The 21,562-nt window shown below is 40.5% G+C and overlaps 1 protein-coding gene, 1 long non-coding RNA gene and 1 other non-coding gene across 4 annotated transcripts; 1 reads left to right on the forward strand and 2 right to left on the reverse strand.

Moving 5' to 3' along the window:
- Positions 1 to 96: 96 nt before the first annotated feature.
- LOC128459187 (polycomb protein suz12-B) lies at positions 97 to 13,157 on the reverse strand. Of its 2 annotated transcripts, none has more exons than XM_053444287.1 (16): positions 12,419 to 13,157; positions 11,681 to 11,727; positions 11,482 to 11,546; positions 8,950 to 9,018; positions 8,536 to 8,585; positions 8,338 to 8,423; positions 7,992 to 8,238; positions 7,188 to 7,290; positions 6,996 to 7,101; positions 6,678 to 6,852; positions 6,444 to 6,532; positions 5,067 to 5,210; positions 4,627 to 4,784; positions 4,314 to 4,512; positions 3,942 to 4,021; positions 97 to 2,820 (listed from the first exon to the last, which is right to left on the reverse strand). In XM_053444287.1, the coding sequence occupies exons 1-16, from the start codon at positions 12,606 to 12,608 to the stop codon at positions 2,358 to 2,360; spliced, it is 2,271 nt and encodes a 756-aa protein (XP_053300262.1). In that variant the 5' UTR covers positions 12,609 to 13,157; the 3' UTR covers positions 97 to 2,357. The 2 variants fall into 2 exon arrangements, with proteins under 2 accessions (XP_053300262.1, XP_053300263.1); XM_053444288.1 differs by having other exon boundaries at positions 12,330 to 12,430.
- A 1,561-nt stretch (positions 13,158 to 14,718) lies between these two features.
- Positions 14,719 to 18,742, reverse strand: LOC128459191 (uncharacterized). The gene is made up of 2 exons (XR_008342109.1): positions 17,999 to 18,742; positions 14,719 to 16,417 (listed from the first exon to the last, which is right to left on the reverse strand). It is a non-coding gene; the product is annotated as an uncharacterized LOC128459191 (long non-coding RNA).
- A 1,019-nt stretch (positions 18,743 to 19,761) lies between these two features.
- On the forward strand, positions 19,762 to 19,833 carry trnat-cgu (transfer RNA threonine (anticodon CGU)). The gene has a single exon. It is a non-coding gene; the product is annotated as a tRNA-Thr (tRNA).
- Positions 19,834 to 21,562: the final 1,729 nt, after the last annotated feature.

Below are 21,562 nucleotides of genomic sequence, written 5' to 3' on the forward strand. Positions count from 1 at the left end.
AACATCCTTGGCAGAGATAGTTAGGATAAACATGGTTGGATGCTCCTCACACGATGAACTGTTGTTGTTGCGAGACCAGTCAGAAATAATACCAACCAATTTTCAAAATAAAACTTTAATTTGACAGAAGTTAAGACAAATCCGTGTGGTTTTTGGTATTCTAATATTTCTGCTTTGTTAGGTCAGTACTGTGTTAGATAATCTGGTACAAGTTTCAGTAAATGGCCTAAATGTGTGTTGTACATGTGGTAAATGAGGTTGTTGAAAGAAATGGAACATGTTTCAGAAAATTGTACAAAATTGTTCTTTTTTTAATAAACAACCATTTTGACTCAGCTAGTTTTACATTATTGTTAAAGAAAAGTCTTGTTTTCTTGACATGGCTCTTCTTGTACTGTGCAAAATGCTGCTGGTCTCATGTGGAAAAAAAAACGTACTTTAAAATGAACAGCAAACTCTGATAAAAGAAAAAGTGCTCAGAACGACACTCAGATCTGTCATGTATTAAACCAGTTTTCTGCTCGCTGGGTCAGTCACCGTCCGACGTCTGACTGATGTAAAGCTTTTAAAGAGCGGCACTGAAACATGAGTTACACATAAAATCAACTGTTCCCATCAAACTTGAAAATGTGTCTGCATTAGTGCCAGTTCCCAACAGCTGGTCACATCTGGATGCTCATACTGCGATCAAAACTGAGCAGTAAAACTTAAAACTATAAGGCAGCACCAGCATTTGCACCGGGTGCTTGTTCCGTCAGAGCATTTGAGGCAGTGACATGCTGTCGGATGATTCAGCCTGAGTCTGCTTCGCAGAAATCGTGTTTTTCATTTTCACAGGAGATGCGTAACAGGAAAGAGGAAATCTGTAGCAAATTAATCCCCTTTGGTCTGTAACCTAAGAAGCTAACAAATACTCCTGCATGGTGTTCGGGTTTCTGAACATCCATATTCAAAAGCTAATTTATTACATATAGATACACAAAGTCGTATGTACATAACAGGTGAAGAGGGCAGGTGCTGCAATGAGGAATATAAACCAAACCCCAGTTGAAAAATGACTCGTTTAAAAAAAAAGAAAAAAAAAGTATGACCTGTCATCTCCAGTTGATGTTTCAGGGTTCTGCAGGTGAGACTATAAATCAAGATGGACAACATGAAAAGCTCCAGAAAGTGAAGCCAAAGAGTCTCCTTTCCCCCCTTGTGGTTGGCTGCAGGACAGTACATACATCCAGCCTTATCCATATTAGCAGATGGGACAAGGATAAAAAAATGAAGTACCCATTTAACAAAGTTTCTGTCATTGTATCTAGTTCTTATCACACTGACGTTTGTTCAAGTGTTCATGTTTCTGATAAATTTGGTTTCAAGTGATGAAATGAAAAAGAGGTGATTGTTTTGCTGGGTGTATCTCGATGATGGTGCGGCTCCACGATCACTCCTGCTCTGGCTCAAAATGAAGTCACCAGCACAAGATGGTGGCATCAGTATCTAAGATCTCTTAGCTTCATTTTTGTTTGACAGGAGGAAGTTGAGAGGCACTGTCCATCTTTATTTACAGTTTATGATCTGGAAGGTCAGCGATTGGCTCTTCTCATCCTCGGATCATCTACTTTTCAATTATAGTTAGTTTTGAACATTGAAAAAAAAATATAACAACAGAAAAAACTTGTCGGCTCATCTCATTCTTACATTTTCTTATCATCAACAAATCCCTAAATGATCCAAACAAACAATGACTGTCTCCTGCAAACAAGTGTGTGAATCAAATACTAGTTTATTTGATTCACACACACATCGGACTGCTGCCCAAAATACTCAAAAGAGCAACACATTTTGTATGAATCCATCACTGAAAACAGATGCACTATTTCCTCCCGTTAAAAAAACAGCTTTGTTTGAAATTTAAGATTTGTGCTACGGACAACCCAGTGTGTTTGGAGATGAGCGCTACAGACGGGGGAGAAGTTGGAAAGCGTTGAGAAGTAACACTCTCTTTTTTTTGTCACATTTGTTGACAATTAGAAAAAATCTAGATCACCACAATGCTTTATTTCTATTAAATCTGTTGCTACAAATCAAGACTCGAGGCTGAGCTTGATTAATTTGTTTACCTGGTGGACTGAATTCTTCACTTCCATGAGTATTGAGCTTCGAAGGGTTACTCCAGTTTAAATGTGTTAAAAACTGAGAAAAAAAAAAAAGTTTTTGTCATTTCTGATGAAAATACGAACCCTGCAGTGAATTGAGTGTTTTAACACCTTTTTGTTTGTTTGTCCATCGCCTTTTCTTGATTCTGGTTTGTAGCATCAGTTTTTCAAATCCATGTCCTGTTTTGGATCTGTATCACATCCTCACGGTCACTGCTCTTCTTCCATCTGCTCCTCGTCCTCCTGCTCCTCGTCCTCGTCCTTCTGCTTCACTTCCTCCTGCTCCTCGTCCACCTGATTCATTTCCTCCTGCTTCATTTCCTCCTGCTTCCCCCGACCCCCATGGTTGCCCTTCTCTTCACTACAGGGTTTATACTCAGATGGGTCTGGTTCAGGATCCGGCTCTGGCTGGGACTCCACAGCTGTCTCCCAGTCCTCCTCTTCCTCCTCCTCCTCCTCCTCCTCGTCTTTGTCACTCGGAGTTGCCTGGTTCTGGAGGAGGCGGAGTCCGGCCATGGCCTGGTCAATGGTCAGTGTGCTGACCAGGTTGAAGTCGTGCATGCTGACCAGGTGCAGCAGGAAGTTGCGACAGAGGTTGTGTTTGACGATGTGGGCGCCGTGTTGCTTGGCGAACACAAGAGTGGCCTTGTTCATCTGGTTATCTGCAATGAAGCTGTCAGGGCAAAGAAAAGATTATAAAAAAACTGAAAAACAATCCTCTTTTTTGATTAATGTAAAACTTTAAAAAGGCAAATATAAGAAGGCACTTTAAAGAAACATGATGGAGAAAGACCAGGGGCCTCATTTATAACCGCTGTGTACGCCTCTTAACGCAAACGTTGGGATTTAAATAAAAATTCAAACTTGACGGGAGATGGTGTGTACTTCCACGGCAACTCTGATCCATGCCTACCAGCATTTTGGAAACGGGAAAATGACGATGCAGATGAGAGGAGGTGAACTGAAGCACATTATTGACCCACCTCATCGTTAACATTTAAACCAAAAGACTTAGTTGTGTTAACTCACATAACTACTCCATAAAAACTTCAATTCAAAAAGATAAAAAACACTTATTACTTTCAGATAATAATAAACAGCAGTCATTAATAGCTTTTAATGTCTTCTAAAACTGTGTGTGTATCATCAAGTACGAGTGTTTTAAATCGCTGCAGTGAACGTGACTGTACTATCAGGCGCACAGAGCGCACTGGAGATCACTAACAAAAAATTAAGAAAAACTATTCACTTTCAAACTTCCATTACCAATTAATATCATTATTTTTTGGCCTCCACCTTTGAATTCGATTTTTTAGTTGCTCTTCCTCTGCTCATTGCTTGAGCCAGCAGGATAATTAAAACTTCATGAGGTACTTTGCATTGACCATTTATTGTTTAATTTGGTCATGTAGAGGGCGGGGTATGGTGCAGATCCACGTACAACAGTTTACAGGTGGAGGGAGATCTATAAAGGGAACATCGCCTGCAGGTGAGCATGCGCATGGTTTTTATAAATATTAATCTTTATTTGCGGATGCCATTTTACGTATGAATCCTACAGAGTTTTATAAATGAGGCCCCAGAGGTTTTGTGGCAGTGAAAACATAAGCTTGGTTCAGTTTTCTTTGTGGTTCTTGATTGTTTAGAAAATCCTGAATCTTTAGAGTTGAAGCTGTTTTAGCTTTTGGTTACTTGCAAACTTTGAATGTTAAAACAAAAAAGATTCAATTTGATTTGATGAAGGTTTGATTTAAGTTAACATGCTCCTGGACCTCATCCCTCCTTTGTACTCACCCGCGCTTCATGGCGTACAGGTTCCACAGCTTCATGATCTCCTTCTCGCCCTCGTTGACATCTGTGAACTCGTCGATTTGCTGCAGGTGAGATCAGACGATATATTAACGATCACGAGACTCAAAGTCCACTCAGATTGGCTGTAGTTGTCGCTGATATTTAGCCTGTGTGAAATCAGCAACCAATGCAGATTTGCAAATGGTGTAATGTGAAGGAGGCATTAGTTGAATATAGGTCATAGTAAAAACCACAAAGTCGCATTTTCCACTGGAGCGACTTTGCACTGAAGAAACAAACCCGTAGTTAAACTCAATGAGTAGATAAGGCCTCCCTCTCCTCAAAAATCCCAATTTATGGCCCTCTGGAACCGACCTTAACGGTTTTCTCTTTGAGCCAGTCAGGGTCATTCTCGTCCTCACTGTCCACCTCCATCTCCTCAGGCCGCAGAGGCACACAGCTGTCACTGCGGAAGTAGAGGCGATTGTGTCCGCTGATGTGCGACCTTTGCTGCTCCTGATCGCCGTCCTCCGACTCCAGAAACTCAGACAGACTTGGCTTCGTCCTCTTGGGTCTGGACAGAGGACAGAAAAAAGGACATTAGGTTGGTACCAGTACTTTTTGTGGGAAATAAAACCTAAACAACAAAACTTTTAGGTAAATATTTCGGTCAGAAAACCAGCAGTACCTGCAGACGACCACGTTGGTGACGACGGTCCTCTTGACGGGGCCATTCCTGCTGAAGGCGAAGCCTGGCTGGTTGTGGATGTCCTGAGGATTTCCTGCGTAGGAACCATCATAACCCTCGTTTATGGAGACTTCAATCTTTGCACCTTTAGGATGTGGCTGTAAAATATCACAGATTAGACAAATACAGTTAGTTCTTAAATGCCTAAAGAGTTTGGATACACATCTCCAGCTGTTGGTGATAAAACATGACCAAAGTATTGAAAAAAACTGAAAACTACCTCCTAATAACCAATGTCAATCAATCACAAATGAAACACGTCTGAACGTTCCTGCAGAGCTACTTTTTAACCTGTAGTTTAACTTAATCATACTAAATTTATCAAGATATGTTTTATGTTATTATTCTTTCTGCACAGTGACAGTCCCTGTGCATCTCACCACATAGTTGAAGATGAAGCGGGAGTGGGACAGTTTGAGGTGTTTGATCAGACTGTAGAGCTTCCTGCAGTTGAGCGTACACCAGGGACAGTGGAGGTCGTCTCTGGCCTCCGTCTGCTGCTGAGTGTTGTTGTTGTACTGGAACTGGATGGAAAACGTGAAAAAAAGGTGAATGTGAAGCAGTACAAACTGACACAGATCAGTCAAGTTTGAGCTCTGCTGTTTTTCTCTTGATTAAAACTCGAGAAGAGACCAACGCTAAGATGCTAATGTTGAGAAAATCAGTCCCAGATGGGATCAATTCAACAGCAAAAAAAAAACAGCGTTCCACTATGTTCACCATATTAAGAATTAGGTATCTTTTATTTCTCAGTCTTACACCTTACTAACATACTTAGAGCTACAAAGGCTAATAGAGGGGAAATATTGTCCAGACATACGAGCAATGTCACATGTTGAGTGGTTTATTAAGACGTTGGGATTTCTTCCTCTGAAGATGATAAACTTAAGATTGTTTCTTCAGCTACGATAATTGTAATTGTCGACTGTTACATTTTATATAGGCTGTAATTGTGTCCCAAATCAGGCAGCATCCTCCAAAAGGAGGTGGCCCATGAATTGGGACACAGCTAAAGAGTGATATTGATTATCTGTCAGTTACTGTCAGAATAACAATACAATGGTTACAATGTATCTCACACTAAGATACTAGTCATGTTTAAATGAACAGGTTTATAACTAAACATGACATAACTTACTATAATTATATATTTTTTAAGTACGCTGGACGTAAAGAACATTTCACATAACTTTGCAGAAATCAAGTTAGGGTGAATGCTTTTTCAAACAAGTAACAAGTTGGTCAGCCTCAGGGGGCACTATCAAGCCCCTATATTATCACATCTCACCTGACCATACTTTGCCAGTTTTTACTTGCAGCTTCCGTTTGTGGCCGTTTTGAACAACTACAAAAACTTCTGCATTCAGACCTGGTCGGATGAACGTTGTGCTGATTTCTAACCAAAGCAGACCTTTATCTTCCACAACCTGTAGCCCTCTTCTTACTAGTTTCAGAGATGTGTACTTGATGATAAAAATGTGTATTCAATCTGTGCTAAGGTCACATACATAGGCCCAATCCCATTCACCCCTTGGCCCGGACCCTACCCCTTGTTTTAGAAGGTTATTTGCCTCTTCTGATATGTAAAAAAAACGGGATCATCATGCAAAGAAAAATCTCAGTTTCGCGCCTTTTAAAGCCCTACCCCTCCATCTCAACAGGTATTGGGACAGCCTACACGTGAACATGCAAAACAAAGGGGAAGGGCTAAGGGGTGAAATGGGATTGAGCAAAAGTCTGTGCTGAGAGAGACTGACCTGGTAGAAGATGCGTAGTTTCTGTCTGGGCTCTGCTGAGATTTGTTCTCTTCTACTTTGTACATCAGTGTTGATCGATTCTTTTAGAGCTGCAGCAGAGAGGAGAGAAACGGGATCAAAAACATTTAAATAAACGAATCAACTGTTTCACTAATGACCAACTGAAGATGTATCTACTGAAAAAGCTTTGTTAGATATAATATTTAAATTCTAGTGTTGCTGCGACATGCTCACCCAGTGTCTGCGTTGCCCTCAGCGTGCTGGGTCTGGAGTCCTGGTTGGTCTCAGAGTTGCGGGTGGCCAGAGGTTTAGCCACTGGTGCAGTAGAGCGATCGGAGGAGTCACTGGTCCAACGCAGGGTGAACTGCAGCGTGGGACCCTGGGAAAAACTCTCAAATGGAGGCAGTCGCTGCAAAGAGAAACACAGCAGTTTTAAATTCATATGATCATTAACCAGATTAGATTTTTTTTTTTAGAGGATCACATAAATCATGTCTACAGTCCGAAGGTGAACTTGTACTTTGTACAAATTTCACTGTCATACACACAAACCTTTCCATCCAGGATGGTTTCCCAGGTTGCCCTCTTCTTACTGACGGGACACTCCTCCATCTCCTGCATTGACACCTCGTACTCTCCATCTAACAACTGCAGACGTCTACACACAAGAATACATCAATTACACACAGAGAAAATAACAACATGCTTGCTTGTGTGTCAGAACATCTTGTGTGTGTGTTTCACCTGTTTTTATCAAAGACGGTCATCTGAGCCACAAATGTGGCTTCTCCCTCTTCCCTGAGAGAGGAGCTCCTCCTCTTCCTGTTCACCACTTCCTCTGTAAAATCTGAAACAGTCATATAATGTCATGAAGCTCTGCTCCATCACACCAGCATCTCAGATGATAGTAGGAGCTGGTATAAAGATGCTGAGGGAGATGTCGGGGCGCTAGTATGGTTTGAAACGGTTGACGCAGCGGGAATGAGAGAGACTCAGAGATGAGAAGTAAATTACTGACAGAGCCACTAAAAACAAAAAAACTAAATTTAAATAACGGCCCAAACATGTATGAAAAGATTCCACATTAAGACTATAGGCGACGCAGTGGAGCTGCGCCTTCTCCCCTGTATGTGGAGCTGTCCGTCGTCTCTGCGGCCGTAACCAGGGACTGTTTATGTTTATTTATCACAAGTCATATCCTCATTCCCATATTCAACAGGGTTATGGCATATCGCATGTGCAGCCCTTCTTAAAACTAACAGGAAACACATTCCTCAATGTTTTTCAGGGGCTTAAAGGAAGCACTAGAAATCAGATTTGATAGCTGTTCTAGGAGCATCTACCTCTCAATCTTCTGCCAATAAATAAAAATGCCCATTTTGTTTGTACAGTAATCGCAATAAACGACGTATTACAGCTTTATTTAAGGTAGAACTTAATATTGACTTATTTAAGACTTGATTCAAATAAGGGAACAAAAACGTTATCAGTAATCAGCTCGGTGGGCTGTGTTACTACTAATATTATTGTTTTTAAAACTCTGCTTACCTCTGTTGTGGTGACTCTCTCCGTTGGTCAGGCCGTTGACTTGTGTTCGGGGGAATCCGGGCCGTGACACTCTGAACAGTAACGAGTAAGACTTGACCATGTGAGAGTTGCTGGGTTCAAACTCGCTGCTGGGGACCAGCAGGGAGGGGGAGGAGCTTGGCTTGGCCTGGACTCCAGCGCCTGTGTCCGGGTTCAAGGGAACCTGCTTCTTCCCTGTGGGGACCTGCTTCACTGGACAGCTCACATCCTGGAGTGAAGGGGGAGAAGAAATGTCCGATGTGTTTCACTGACATCAATGCAAAGGATAAAAGTCAGTGTTGATGAAGCGGAACATCATAACACACACCTTCCTCTTCTTGTGACACACTTTGACCAGCAGCACCTCCAGCGACACAGAGTTCTGCTCATTCTCACAGTCCTGAGATGGTTTCCCTGAAAACCACGGAACACAATACAGGAGAGGAGACTGTTAGTCGCACTGACTCAGAGGAGAAACTTCATCTAAAGAAGCCAAAAGGACAGCAGCTGATTAGGACAAACTTACCAGCTTTATGAAAGAAACCAGTGAAGGTGAGCTGCAGGTTAGAGGCCAAGCTGTTGGAAAAACAGAAAGGTTTTCCTTTACATCTTAAACATGAGATGTTCATAGTTTTCCTCATTCATAGTATTTTCTGTAACTAAGCAACCAACTGCAGAGTAGGTAACACGCTTTCTGTTCACTTCACATGAGCAGTGTACATGAATGGTCATGTTACATGTTTTCAGATGCCGTAGTGTGGACAGAGATTAATTCTTGCTTTTGTTGAGCATATAAAAAAGCAAACAAAGCTGAAAACATTTGGTCTTTGGATGAGATGGGGGAAAAAAATTCACATTTATTTTATTATTTAAATATATTAATAATTTTACTTAGTGAAATCCCAGTTAAGAGTAAAAAAAAACAGGACTGAGTGTTTACCTGTGAGTCTCTAGCTCTCCCCTCATCTTCTCCACTTTAAACAGCAGATTGTCCACCTTGGAGCTTTTCCTGTGCAGACAAGGAGCAGCAGTTAGCAACCACACAGCTCAGCAAGCACCCCCTACTGCCCCGCAGGCAGATCAACAGGTAATTACACAGAGTGAGGCAATTCCAGGGGGAGGTCAGAGCGTGTACTTCTTCTGGAGATAGTGAGTCCACAAACAAACACATTTAAGCCATATCTGGGCTTTTAATGGTCACTTTCAAGTCAGCTCGCAGACTCGCAAGTCAATAAGCTTATTGGAAAAAAAATCTGCATTTATTAGTCTTTACCATAGACTGTGTGATATGTCTATGGTTGGTACTTGTTTGACAGGTTGGTAGATGTGAAATTTAGTATGAATGCCATAAACAAGCTGTGAATTCACGCTGGCAGGAGCACATGTGCTGGTTTGTGTGCTGAAGTGAAATTAAAACACAGCCTCTTGGCTCAAATTGCAGCCATTAGTACGCAGGGTTTAGTGACCGCACATAAATCCAAGTTCTGTACAACGTCAACCTTTAGAGACGTCTAATGAGCCAGAGTAACTGAAAACACCTGGAAGGCTGCAAGGGGCCTTGAAGTCAGATTCAGACCGACATCAGACTGGAATATAAACAGTTCAGCCTCCACATTCATTACACTGATTTAGACTAATAAATAAAAGTTTTATTTCAACTGCAATGCCACAAAACATCCACCAACGCACTTCATCAACCAAATCGCATTCTCCCAGTCCTCCTACATTACTGTGTAACATCAATGCCAATGTCTCTATTGCTTTTCTACAAGTTCAAATCCAGAAATTTTTCACATCCAAAGTAATTCTTTTATACTCCGAGTAATTCTACTCAACAAAAATGCATGGATTTGTTAATATTTATTTTACAGTTTAAAAATATTTATTTTAAGTAACATAACTTTAAATGGCCGGCTACAAAAATATGAAAGACCTTTGTAAATGGAATTCAAGACTTTTTAATACCTTATTTAAGTCAACTGAAATCAGGGCTTTTCAAGCCTTTAAGCCCTGCATTTACCCTTCAGCTTCCTTCTATGACTTGCTTGCAGTTACATAAAAAGACTTGAAGACAAGTTGTGTAGGGGATAAAAAAAACACTTTCAAAGACGATATAAAAGAAACAACGTTAGTGCAAAGATGTTGACTGTACAGACGTGATTTACATCACACAATGTTTTAGGAGACTAAAATCTTGTCTGGCAACACACTAAATTACCACCTCTGTGCAGAATGCCTTGCATGAACAAAGCCTCTTTTCTCTCAGTTTATGTTTTTCATGTTATTCATGCTCTGTGAACACTTTACAACTGTGAAGTGTCTCAAATCACAAGCTATTTTTTTATGTGACCAAAGCTGCACGAGTGCAGCGCAAAATGAAACTGATAGGAGCAGCAGCAGCAGCAGCAGCCTCTCGTCATCATCTGGTTCACGCATTCACATCTACTTCAAAATCAGACAGAACACCTTCTGACGGCGGCCATTTTTAGTCCCCAACCGAGGCCTGAGCCATGAACAGAATCTACTGCCTCACAAATAAGAAAAGCTCCTGTCTGATGAACGCATTTCCAAATAAAGGAAATGAAAAAAGAGATGAACTGATCCACAGTATTTTAGTACTTCAGATTTAGATAATGATTATAAAGAATTGAAATAAATAAACAAACTCTCACAATATATCTGTCCTTTTCTTTCTTTTTAAATATATTTCGACCATTCATTCAATCTATAAATATTACTTCTGCATAAAATTCTGGTTTTTGAAAGACATAAATAATTTATCAGCTCAATAACAAGTATCAGATTAACATAGGAAATATGTGGAAGCCAGTGTATAATAAATTTTAGTTTTGTGACCAGTTCTAAAACTGAAATTATAATGGTGATTTCAATAACATGTTTTTCTGAAAATGAGTGTTTCTACAAAAGAAAAAGTTGTAACACCAACACATTTTTGCAAGAACACTACATTTAATAGCACAGTCATTTTTAATCATCCAGCATTCAACATGCGCAAACTTGTTTTTCAATAACGGCTGCGAAATATTAGTCGTCCGCATTTTGGATTATGCAGCCCAATCTTTTCCAGTATGCACATAACCTCCAGCTCTTTAAACACACCGCCCACTTAGCGCAAAGTGAAACACAAGCAGCCCTGTGTGCATCAGCAAGATCTTTTCTTTTGTGAAGAGCCTGTATGCAAAGCAGCCAAACTGAAAACGTCTCTCCTATCTCAGCTTTTACATATCCAGTCTTTCCCCACCTACAACAGACGTCATGTCGGTTTACTTTCACTCAAGGTAACGGTTGACCCGCTTTCTACGAGTGCTACTTGATTTCAACTTTAAACAGAAAGACACAAAACCATAACGAGGCGCAAGAAGTGAGTCAAGCCATGACCCTGCAAGCTCACAACAAACAAAAGCATGTGGAAAACAGTTATGACTGGATAAAAACAGCAGATTATTTTTACCTTTTGCCATTATTCCTTGAGTTTCTGTGGGACATGTAGGTGAGAGTCCTGTGCAAGAATATGGGCTGAAATGTAACAGGGAGAGATAAAACAAATAAATGTGTTATTGCGTGAACGTGTCAAAAGATACACAAACATGTCCTCGTCTGTCAAATGATCCAGCTAATCATGTGAGGAGTTTCAAGAAAAGGCAACTCACAGCGATTAAGTTCCTCGTGCGGAGGAACCTGTAGATCTGAGTTGGTTCTGTAAAGAAATATAGTTGCACCATCAGCACAAGACTTTCCTTTATGAATAATGGATCACTTTAAATGAACATGTTGAGTTTTAAACAAGCAGAAACATGAGAACCTGAATGCACTTAGTGCTTAAACTATCATCCACCTGATGAATGAAAACGTTGTTAATAAGTTAATCAAAATTGTAGTTTCTGCTTAAATCTTCTGAAATGTGAGACTTGACTTGTTTCTGCTCCTTATTTAAATTATGGGTGAAGGCAACAGTTTGTGGTTAAAACCATTGTTTGATACATTAACTACATATATTGATATTTTAAATAATCAGAAAGAACAGAACACTGTTTTGTTGCAGCAGTATTATACACGTGCTCAAACGGCAGCAACACACAGATCAGAATAATGTAATTATCTGCCGGTGTAAAAATAAAAAAACTACAATATTTCCGTGGATTGAAATATGAATAAAATGACACATCATGGCAGCTGCACTTTGTCTGACATGTGAACTCAAGCATGACAGCACCACTACACGTGTAATTCATAGTAACGTGGTTAGAATCAGGTGCAACAGAACTGAATGGGAAGTCACCCAGCTTCGCAAGTCCTCACCTCGCCGCCCACAGCTTCCTGTAACCTTGAATTAAACTTCTAACACAGATGTCTTTCTAACATGCAGCTCGATGACAGCAGGCACTCACTCTCGAAGGCCTGCAGGAACAACTCGTGGTCGGCTTGGATCTGTTGCATGTTGGGCTTCTTGGCTGCGACCACCGCGGAGGAGGAGGAGGAGGCGGAGGACGATGCCTGGTGAAACCCGTTGGCTTTTCCTCCGGGACCGCAGCCCAACGTGTGGCTCCCACCTGAGGAGCTCTGCTTGTGTGGAGCCATCGTCGCGACAAATACAAAAATAAAAAAGCGGCCGAAGAAACTTTACTCCCACCTGATGTGGGAGAGAAACTCAGTTCCTTCTCCTTTGTCAAAACAAAAGAGCAGCGCTGGCAGAGAACCAGCCGTTCAGGAGAAACTGTGTTGACTCCTCATTTCTAAACAAGACGATGGAAGTTTCACTGAATCACATTAGAAATGAGTGAGGACACAATCCGAGGTTTTCCTTTCGGTGATCGTTTGAAAGTTACAAAGCTCCGTCCACGGGCTTGAAATGCGCGAAACAAGAGAACAGCCTCCGGCAAGCTGACGCGGCTTGCTAGCTAACTGGCTAACTTCCTTAGCCAGCTAGCAACGACACCGGGCTAACCGGTTAGCATTCTCCGACACTGTGACTTCCCCAATTAACTCAACGAAAGCTGCCGCTAATCGACGACTGATTAAAGCCAGAAATAAAGCACGTTCCCTGTGGTTTAGACGCCATCGTTTCACCAGACCTCACAGTACTTCTTGCCGGGCGCCTATTTGCAAGTTGGGATAGCTGTGGTGGAAAGAATCATAAAACACGACGGACGCTATCCGGTTTATATTTTCAAAATATATTCCAATACGAACCTAAAATTGTCAACTGCGCGTTCCACGGAGTTTTTGTGTAATAAACGTGTTATTATAAATCTCACAAACACACGTTTATGTAAACATACAAATATTTAACGCTACACTGGTGGAAACTTAATTTTACTCAGTTGAGTGCTTTTATTTTGACGACAAATATCCGTTTTCTGTGGTCTAAAGGACAACTTGACAAATGTAGGTTGACACTTCCACCGTGACTACTGTTGAAAGATCCCGCCTTCTAACAGCTTCAACCAATCACTGTGCTTGTGTGCAAAAACCTGCGCTCTTATTGGTGGGAATGTTTGTCCGGTCTCAGAGGCACATTTGCCGCCTGCAGCATCAGCATGGAGAGCAGCTCTAAATAAGGTCAGGGACCCGCGACTGGAGGAAAACCCACCGAATTACACCGGAGTTTTTCAGTGATGGAATGTAACTTAGTCGAATACTTACGTACAATTTTTTTATTACAAAATGACAACATCCCAGAGGTAAATATCGTACTTCTTACTAATAATTACTTACAATTTACACAAGAAAACTATGACATTATGCAGTAGTTTACTAATATCAATATATCCAGTTCAAAGTGTAGAATGGTGGTGGGGGGGAATGGAAATTAAGATCTGAACGAATTTATCGAAATATTATTGAAATGGCAAAATGGCTAAATGCAATATCCAAATTGCACAAACTGCAATTTCTCATTAAAATAAGGGAAATGTTGGTTTGGTCCAGACCATGCAAAAACCGCCATTGGATGTTTTTCCCCATTCAGTAGAATGACATTGTCATTCCCTCTAAAATTGGGATTCATTGCAATATCTCTCCAAATAGTTGCAATGTGATTATTTGTATCGCTTACTTTTTATATTGTTAATCCTACTCTGCTCAAAAAGCCTTGAAATGAACTAAAAGCCATACATTTGGGGAATTTTCTTCATATTAACTCTGCATAAAATATTTATAACCATGTATCTCAGAGGGCCTTCAAACCGAATGTTAATTCAGCTGATGATTGTGAGAACACAACTTGTACATGGTAATAATTTCAAAAATGAGCACAGTGTGTCCTGCACATGACTCAACCACTGACCCCAAAACATAATGAGGACAAAAATAGCTCATGAGCACACAGTTCAACTCACACACTGGTGAGATATTTCCACTGTGTTACTGAACAATAACTAACCAGTCAACAGAAAAATCTTTGACAGTATGGCTGTTCACTTTTGAGTTTGGTCCTAAGAGGGAAACCTTGTTAAATGTATTCTTATTCATACCTGCTGATGAGACGTGTAAACTGTTATTTGTATTTTCTTTACCACCAGAATACCAGTTAAACTGCATAAATGTGACAAATGTTTCTCCGATTTGTTTTCTGTTTTCTAAAGCACAAACACAATTTCTATTTTCACAATGACTAAAAGAGCACATGATATAACCCATTAAAATACATTCTTTGTTATTAAAATTGTGTACAAGCATGTTCCACCCATTATTTAACATAATTTAATTTATTCCATTTAAAACCACGCAGTTAACATGACAGGAAAGAAAAATTTAATTAATACAAACAAGTGGGCAAAAGCAAAGTTCTGGCTTATTATCCAAACATATTCCCTTTAGTAGAAGCCATGGCAGAGGTCTGTCCAGTAGTAGATGCAGTACAGAGAGTTAGCAGGTGATCAATACATCTGATTAAATCATCTGATCACATTTTTTAACAGTGTGAAAAACAAGAGGATTCCTGAATGACATATCCTGGAAACATGGTTGATAAAAATACACGCAAACACACACACACAAGCTGCAGTTCCAAAACCCATTAGACAGCATAAGAAAAAGAACCACAACAGATTAATTCGTTTCCCAGTGTTGGAATTTAGTGTTTATCTTCTCTTATTCTACTGTAGTTAAAACCGTAAAACACCCAGAGTTTAACAGCCGCGACATATTCTCCTCGATCTGCTTACCATCTGCCGGACATAAGCTTTTGTCAGACACAAACTCTGGAGAATGTCCAGAAACTTGGGTTGGGACATTTTCTGGAGTTTGTCTTTCACATATGAAAAAAAATATAATTCCTACTGTGGAAAGAACAGGAACTCGTGTCAGCCCTTATATCATCAAAATCTCTTGAATCTCTTCAGTATATGTCTGAAAGCAGCTATACATATTCCACTGAGAGGTTATTTTCTTTAGACACTGCTCAGTGAACTTTAATGCATCAATAGCTCCAGATAACAGACTTATCTACTTTACGGTTCATCCAAAGTTGATTTCATTATTATTATTCGTCTCAACTTTGGGAGATCTGAGGAGAGAACAAAGCAGAGATAACAGAGGAGACTGGACAGAAATAATAAAGTTGTAATGACGACTTCAAGATGGTGAAATAATTACATCAACTCAGACCAAAAAAAAAGAGCTGATATGTAAAAAAAAAACATCATGACTGATCTTTGAAAACAAAGTAACCACTTTGTGATAACAGGGTTAGACAACTTAGTGGCAACTAGTCACACTTTGCTTCTGTAACAAATCAAAGGTTGTAAAATCTCTGGACATTGAATTCTTTCAAGCTCGGCAAAAAAAAGTCAAAGTGCTAAAGTTGCCTTGAGAAGCAGCTGTGATTTCGAGTTAATGTGGACACTGGTCTGTAGATGACTCAGGCAAGTGTAACATTCAAAAAAAGACAGACAGACCGACGCAGCTCAACTAACGACAAGTTTTCAGGGTAAAGATGTCCTTATGGAGCCATAGTCCTCGGTTTAGTTGCTCTTCAGTGCTCCTGACCTCACCTTGGTCACCTTCATTGAACATGTGTCATCCTCAAGTGTGAACAGCTGTATGAATCAGAATGTCCCTGTGCCAACACCTGGAAGGAAATTAGCCTAGGTGAAAAAAGATGTCCTGCGGCAAAACAACATTTAGTGGCAGCAGTTGCCCAGGTCGGTGAGGTTTTAGTGTTTTCTCCACAGTATGTACATCATGAGCAGGATGAAGCCTGCAGACAGGGCTGTGATCACACACTGGTGGATAGAGAGGAGGTTCTCCAGCGTGTGGATCCTCTCCTCCATGGCGCTGGTATGGAAGTAGTCATAGATACCAGCTCCAATGCTCCACAGCGCCCACACGGCATCCAAGACCAGTGGCATGGTGTAGCAGACGGGGGGACTGAGCTGCAGATCAGACTGGAACAAAAACATGACACAATTTAAACTAAGGTCAATGTTGAAACATTTGCTGTAGCATGAAACTTTAAACTCCCCATGGTGGTATTGTTTTCAGAATATTTTTACTTCCATTAATGCCAAGTCTTGATAAAAAATTCAAATAAACACAAAACACTGTCATATCATAACTTGCAAACAGAAACTGTTAAGTCTAGTGTAGTCAAGTTTAGCTAACTGTCCACAGATTCAATGTATATATCTATACAACATATTCTTATTTTATTACTGTATTTCTTGCATATTATATTTAAATGTTTGTAAATTTACTCAGAGGTTCGGGGAGGGCCACTTTTCACACAGTGGACTCGGACTGGAGTTTCTCCAAGTTTTTTAAAGAATGTATCACAATATGAATTCAACCAAACCGTAATATTATATAATAATATTATGATTATTGAATTATTATTTGTGCACTGGCCTGCGCGGAAGAACACATGCTGGTGATGACTTTCAGTAGGGAAGCCGTGAACGGAGGATGCAACAATTAAACACAACACTGAAGAGGGTTGTTAATGATACAGGGGTCAGTAACTTAAAATATGTCACAAAACAAGTTCAACAGCCTAGTTTGCTTCAGTGAATGGACTGAACTGTTAACACCTGGAGACTTAGGCTAAGTTGTCCTCTGTGCAGTGTTTTTCATTTTGCTAATGGAGCTTGCTTGAAAAGGTCTTCACTCGACTCTAATGAATTAACGGTATAAAGTTCAAAATTAAGAATGTCAACCTTCAAGAAAAAACAAACCAATGATTCAGTGCCGATTTATACCTTATGCTGATCTGGCGGAGATCTATTGCATATTTATAATTATATTTTCCAAATGAATGTAAGAATCACATATATCACAATAATTACACTGATTTAAAGAAACTTATTGTCCTCCAACAACTCATGACTGATTTTGCTGTAATCTCCATATTGAATGGCAACATTTAAATGTCAAACCTTAACATGACATCAGGCCGATTAGACGAGAAATTCTAGTTGCTGATTATCGTTCAGCTCGACAGTAGAAGCTTGACTGACAAGGAATTTTATTTTTTTATTTTCCTGCTCAAATACTGCACATGAATCTTCAGCTTCAATTATGACAACTGGAAAAAACAATCTTCCCACAAGGCCCTGTACTAAATGACATGTCCTGTTTGATGTGCTGTAGAAGAGGGAACACGTTGACACGTAGTAAGTATGAATTCATGTGTTCCTGGCAGGTTCTATGTATCAGAGCGTTTTCATTTAAGTTGAATGAATCTGTGACAGGCTGGAAGTATGTAGCAGGGTTTACAAGACCTTATTAATAATTTTCAGCAACATAATGTATAATATAAAACAGGTATGTCATTCATCATAGAGTAATTAACTTGATCAATGGAACTGCATATTCTCGCAGCATCTAAACTAGCAGGTAAACACAGTTTTCCCCAAATTGTGTTGAAGACCATCTGCTAGCTGCTAACGTTAGCTTTTATACATTATTTCTTCTCCCATTTCCACCAAGCAAACGAGGATTTGTCCCAAAACAAGAGTCATATTACTCACGGCATTAGCTTCTCCTCACAATATCCGCACAGACTCCCCAACACCCGAAACACGAGCTCCTAACTTTCCCATCTGAAGCAGCCATCATGTTTCAGTGACGGACTGAAGTCGCCCCGTCTCCCTGAGCCGCTGCAGCTGCTTCCGGGTTGGTCCCCGGGTTGCCAGGTCTGCGTGATAAAGACCAACCCAATAGAGCTCAACAGCGTGGTTCCGGAAGTATAAATCCATTCAATTCATTCTGTGAATAGAGGTTTTGATTATGAGCCATAATGTTGTATTTTACTTTCTGATTCTTGTTGTTCTGGGTTTGTACCCTCATGGTTGAATACACTTAATGTACACTGCTTTGGATAAAAGCGTCAGCTAAATGAAATGTAATGTGTTAGGATTTCAATATTTTAGCTATAGTCTGTGTCTAACTCAACTCTAAATGAATAAAGATAGAAGTAGTTTGAGCCAGATAAGGCCTTCACGCCAGCGATTAATAATAACCCTTTCCTTCCAAGTGTTTAATCTTGAAAATTTGAATGTGTCTGCGTCACAATGCTGTTTCGTTGTTTTGGTTAAATTGTTTTGAATGTCTGTACAAACAGAACATTGTTTTGATATAGCAAAAACACAATAATCTTCTCTCCAATTGTCAACACCGTTGGCCCACATGCCATCAGCTGTGTCAAGGCTGGTCAAGAGATGAACATTTTGAGACTTGTCACTTCCTTATTCCAAAGCCAAGAAGGAGGGGCTACGCCTGCGCACTTTCGAGGAGGAAGAACCAAGATCTACTGTTATAAAATAGACATGCGCCGGCTATTTGATGCGTTCTGATGGGTCTCGTGTTCTGATGCGACTTGTTGGATGCCCATTGCTTTGCTGATTGTTACCTTTCATTGCTTTCTAAATAAATACTTGATTGAACAAACCGAGTTTGGCTCATCTTCTCATATTTAGGATAAACGAACACGCTTAACAATTGTAGGAAGGGTTTATTTCAAATGGTTTATTGGATTCGGAGTTCAATCTAAAAATGATTATGCAGACAGTTTTGTACCTTAGCATTTTATCCGTTTTCGAATATTTGTTTTAGCTCTGAAACAAATATTTTATGATCATGATTCCTCTTGTACTTGGTCGACTTGGTTCTAAATGCATATGAGCTATAAATAGTGAAATGCATGTTGTTTGTGCACGTGGAATAAGAAAGGGAAGAGAAAGTAAACAAACTAACAAGTTTAAATTGTAAATGGTTTGTATTTATATAGGCCTTTTCTAGTCTTGATGACCACTCAAAATGCTTTACATTCAGTTTGTATTTCATGTGTAGATAGGCAGTGGATATACTGTGTTATAATTATTTCAGCTCTACTGTTTTGTCTTGTAGAAAACCTAACTTTTTCCTATTACATCAAAGGCACAGACCTGGCAACCCTGGTGTGTTCCCTCCTCTAGTGTCCCCTTCTCCCTTGCGATGGTCTGGGCGCTACGCCGAATTTCCCTTCAAAAGTTGACACTTTTTCTAACTCGGACCTCCTTCAAAAATATGATTGATGAAACTTGTTTGCTCTCAACTAAATGGCATCTGCTGGGACATTCGGCACCATTCACTAAAGCTGTCCGGCTAAGTTTTAGATTTTAGTCCCTTTTTTTTATCTCATCCTATGTGGCTTGCGGGAGAGCAGACGCTACTCAACACATAATGTCCCTCAGCTAAACACATATGAGAGACTGGGTATAAAAAGAGATGTAGAGCCCCATCTACATTACCAGGCGCGGTGGCCAAGTGGTAAGGCGTCGGTCTCGTAAACCGAAGATCGCGGGTTCGAACCCCGTCCGTGCCTGCGGAGCATGGGTGTGACCATAGTTCTTTTCTTAATCAATTTAACATTGTGAATTCCACCATTATTCTTCGCATGATGACGCAGAGGAAAGTATAGGATTAATGAATTGTTATGATTTCGGCCCTGTGAAGTTGAGAATATATAAAATAAATTTTACTGACAAATCAGTCAGATTCTAATTATTATTCAATTGTTAACAAACAAAAACCCAAAAGTTATTTTTTTGTTACCATAATATTGTGTTCTTTATTTTGACATCCATTAGACCATAGTTGGTCCAGCACCCTGCCGGTTTTCTACTCTGTAGACTTGACAGTACCCTGGGAGGAAGCTGTTGATGACGGTATGCAGACATGGCATTTGAGGCAGAGCAACATGGCAGGAATCCAATAGTTTGCCTTGTTGAGGTTGGCTGCAGGCGTTTCATTACAACACCCACCATCAGGTTGCTCAAAGATCTGGGGATCCACGGACAAGCCCTCTCACGCTGCAGCTAATGGCTCTGAATCAGGAGGAATGATCCCAACACGGCTCCAAGATGCTGGTGACATGCACCCAGGTCCGAACAACATCCCTTAGAAGAGCTTGTCTTGTGATTAAAAGGCCGAAATATCTGATGACACCAATGTAAGCAACTGAAGAATTGTCCCCAACATCCGCTGGTTGTCAATAATATCAGATAACATCAAGTGGTGTAGGCATTAATTAGTGTTGTAGAACATACCATAAAATGGGACAGCGTTTAGTTAAAAAAGGTGGAGAGGTAATGATGTGTGATCTACTGAGCGGGTCACATGGTTTTCATAGTGCTGCCATACAAGCCAGTTACCAGTCAGATTTACCTTTAGCCTCAGTGACCATCAAGTTCAGCCTGTATCATAGTGTAAACTGTGTAAACACCTGCATCCTTGAAGGCGCTAAGGTGCACCCCACATGCTAACATCCAATAGTAGTTGGTAACTTAAAGGACTCATCGTATGCCCATTTTACCACAAGTTGATATGGTCCCTTGGGGTCTTAATGAAATGTCTGTAACATACTTTTGTCAAAATACGACAAGGATAATTTAAAACAGCACCCTTTTCACCCTGTCTAAAACAGCCCCCTCAGATTGACCTCTCACCCCCCCCCCCCTCCCACTCTCCCTCCTTCACGAGATACAAGCATCCAGATTTTTTGCTATCCATTACCTCTGTAGAAATATGGCTACTGGAGACGAAGATACAATATTGCAACCATATCGTTTTGAACCAAAGTCAGGTGGGCCAGAGCCTGCCTGCGGCGGCCCCAGCACCCAAGTGCAGCCCCTCAGTGGGAACAGTGGGAGCTGGAGCAGCAGCAGGATCCTTCCACAATGTTGAGTCAACGTTTAGAGGTGTCCCGGGGTCTCCGCCTCGACGATCGGCATGTTTATGCGGCCACTTAAATGTCTGACGGGTAGCAGCAGCGAGCTAACGCCATGTAGCGAGACTATGACGTATTTTTCGGTCGTAATCCCATTCGACGCCATCTAGCGTATCGTTTTTGACATAGAGGAACCACAACAAATCGCGGAAGTTGTTTTTTTCCAGAGTTTTTGGGACGGTAGACATGCCAGATACCCAAATTAACGTGTAGAAGCATTACACAAGTGGAATTTTCATAATATATCCCCTTTAAGTTGTGCCGAAGAACTTCAAACAGTCAAGGGATTTTCACCATCTTTTCCTATTTTCTAAGAAGATGTGAC

The sequence above is a fragment of the Pleuronectes platessa genome, chromosome 16 (genome assembly GCF_947347685.1).
Source record: "Pleuronectes platessa chromosome 16, fPlePla1.1, whole genome shotgun sequence".
In the NCBI taxonomy this organism is placed as follows: domain Eukaryota; kingdom Metazoa; phylum Chordata; class Actinopteri; order Pleuronectiformes; family Pleuronectidae; genus Pleuronectes; species Pleuronectes platessa.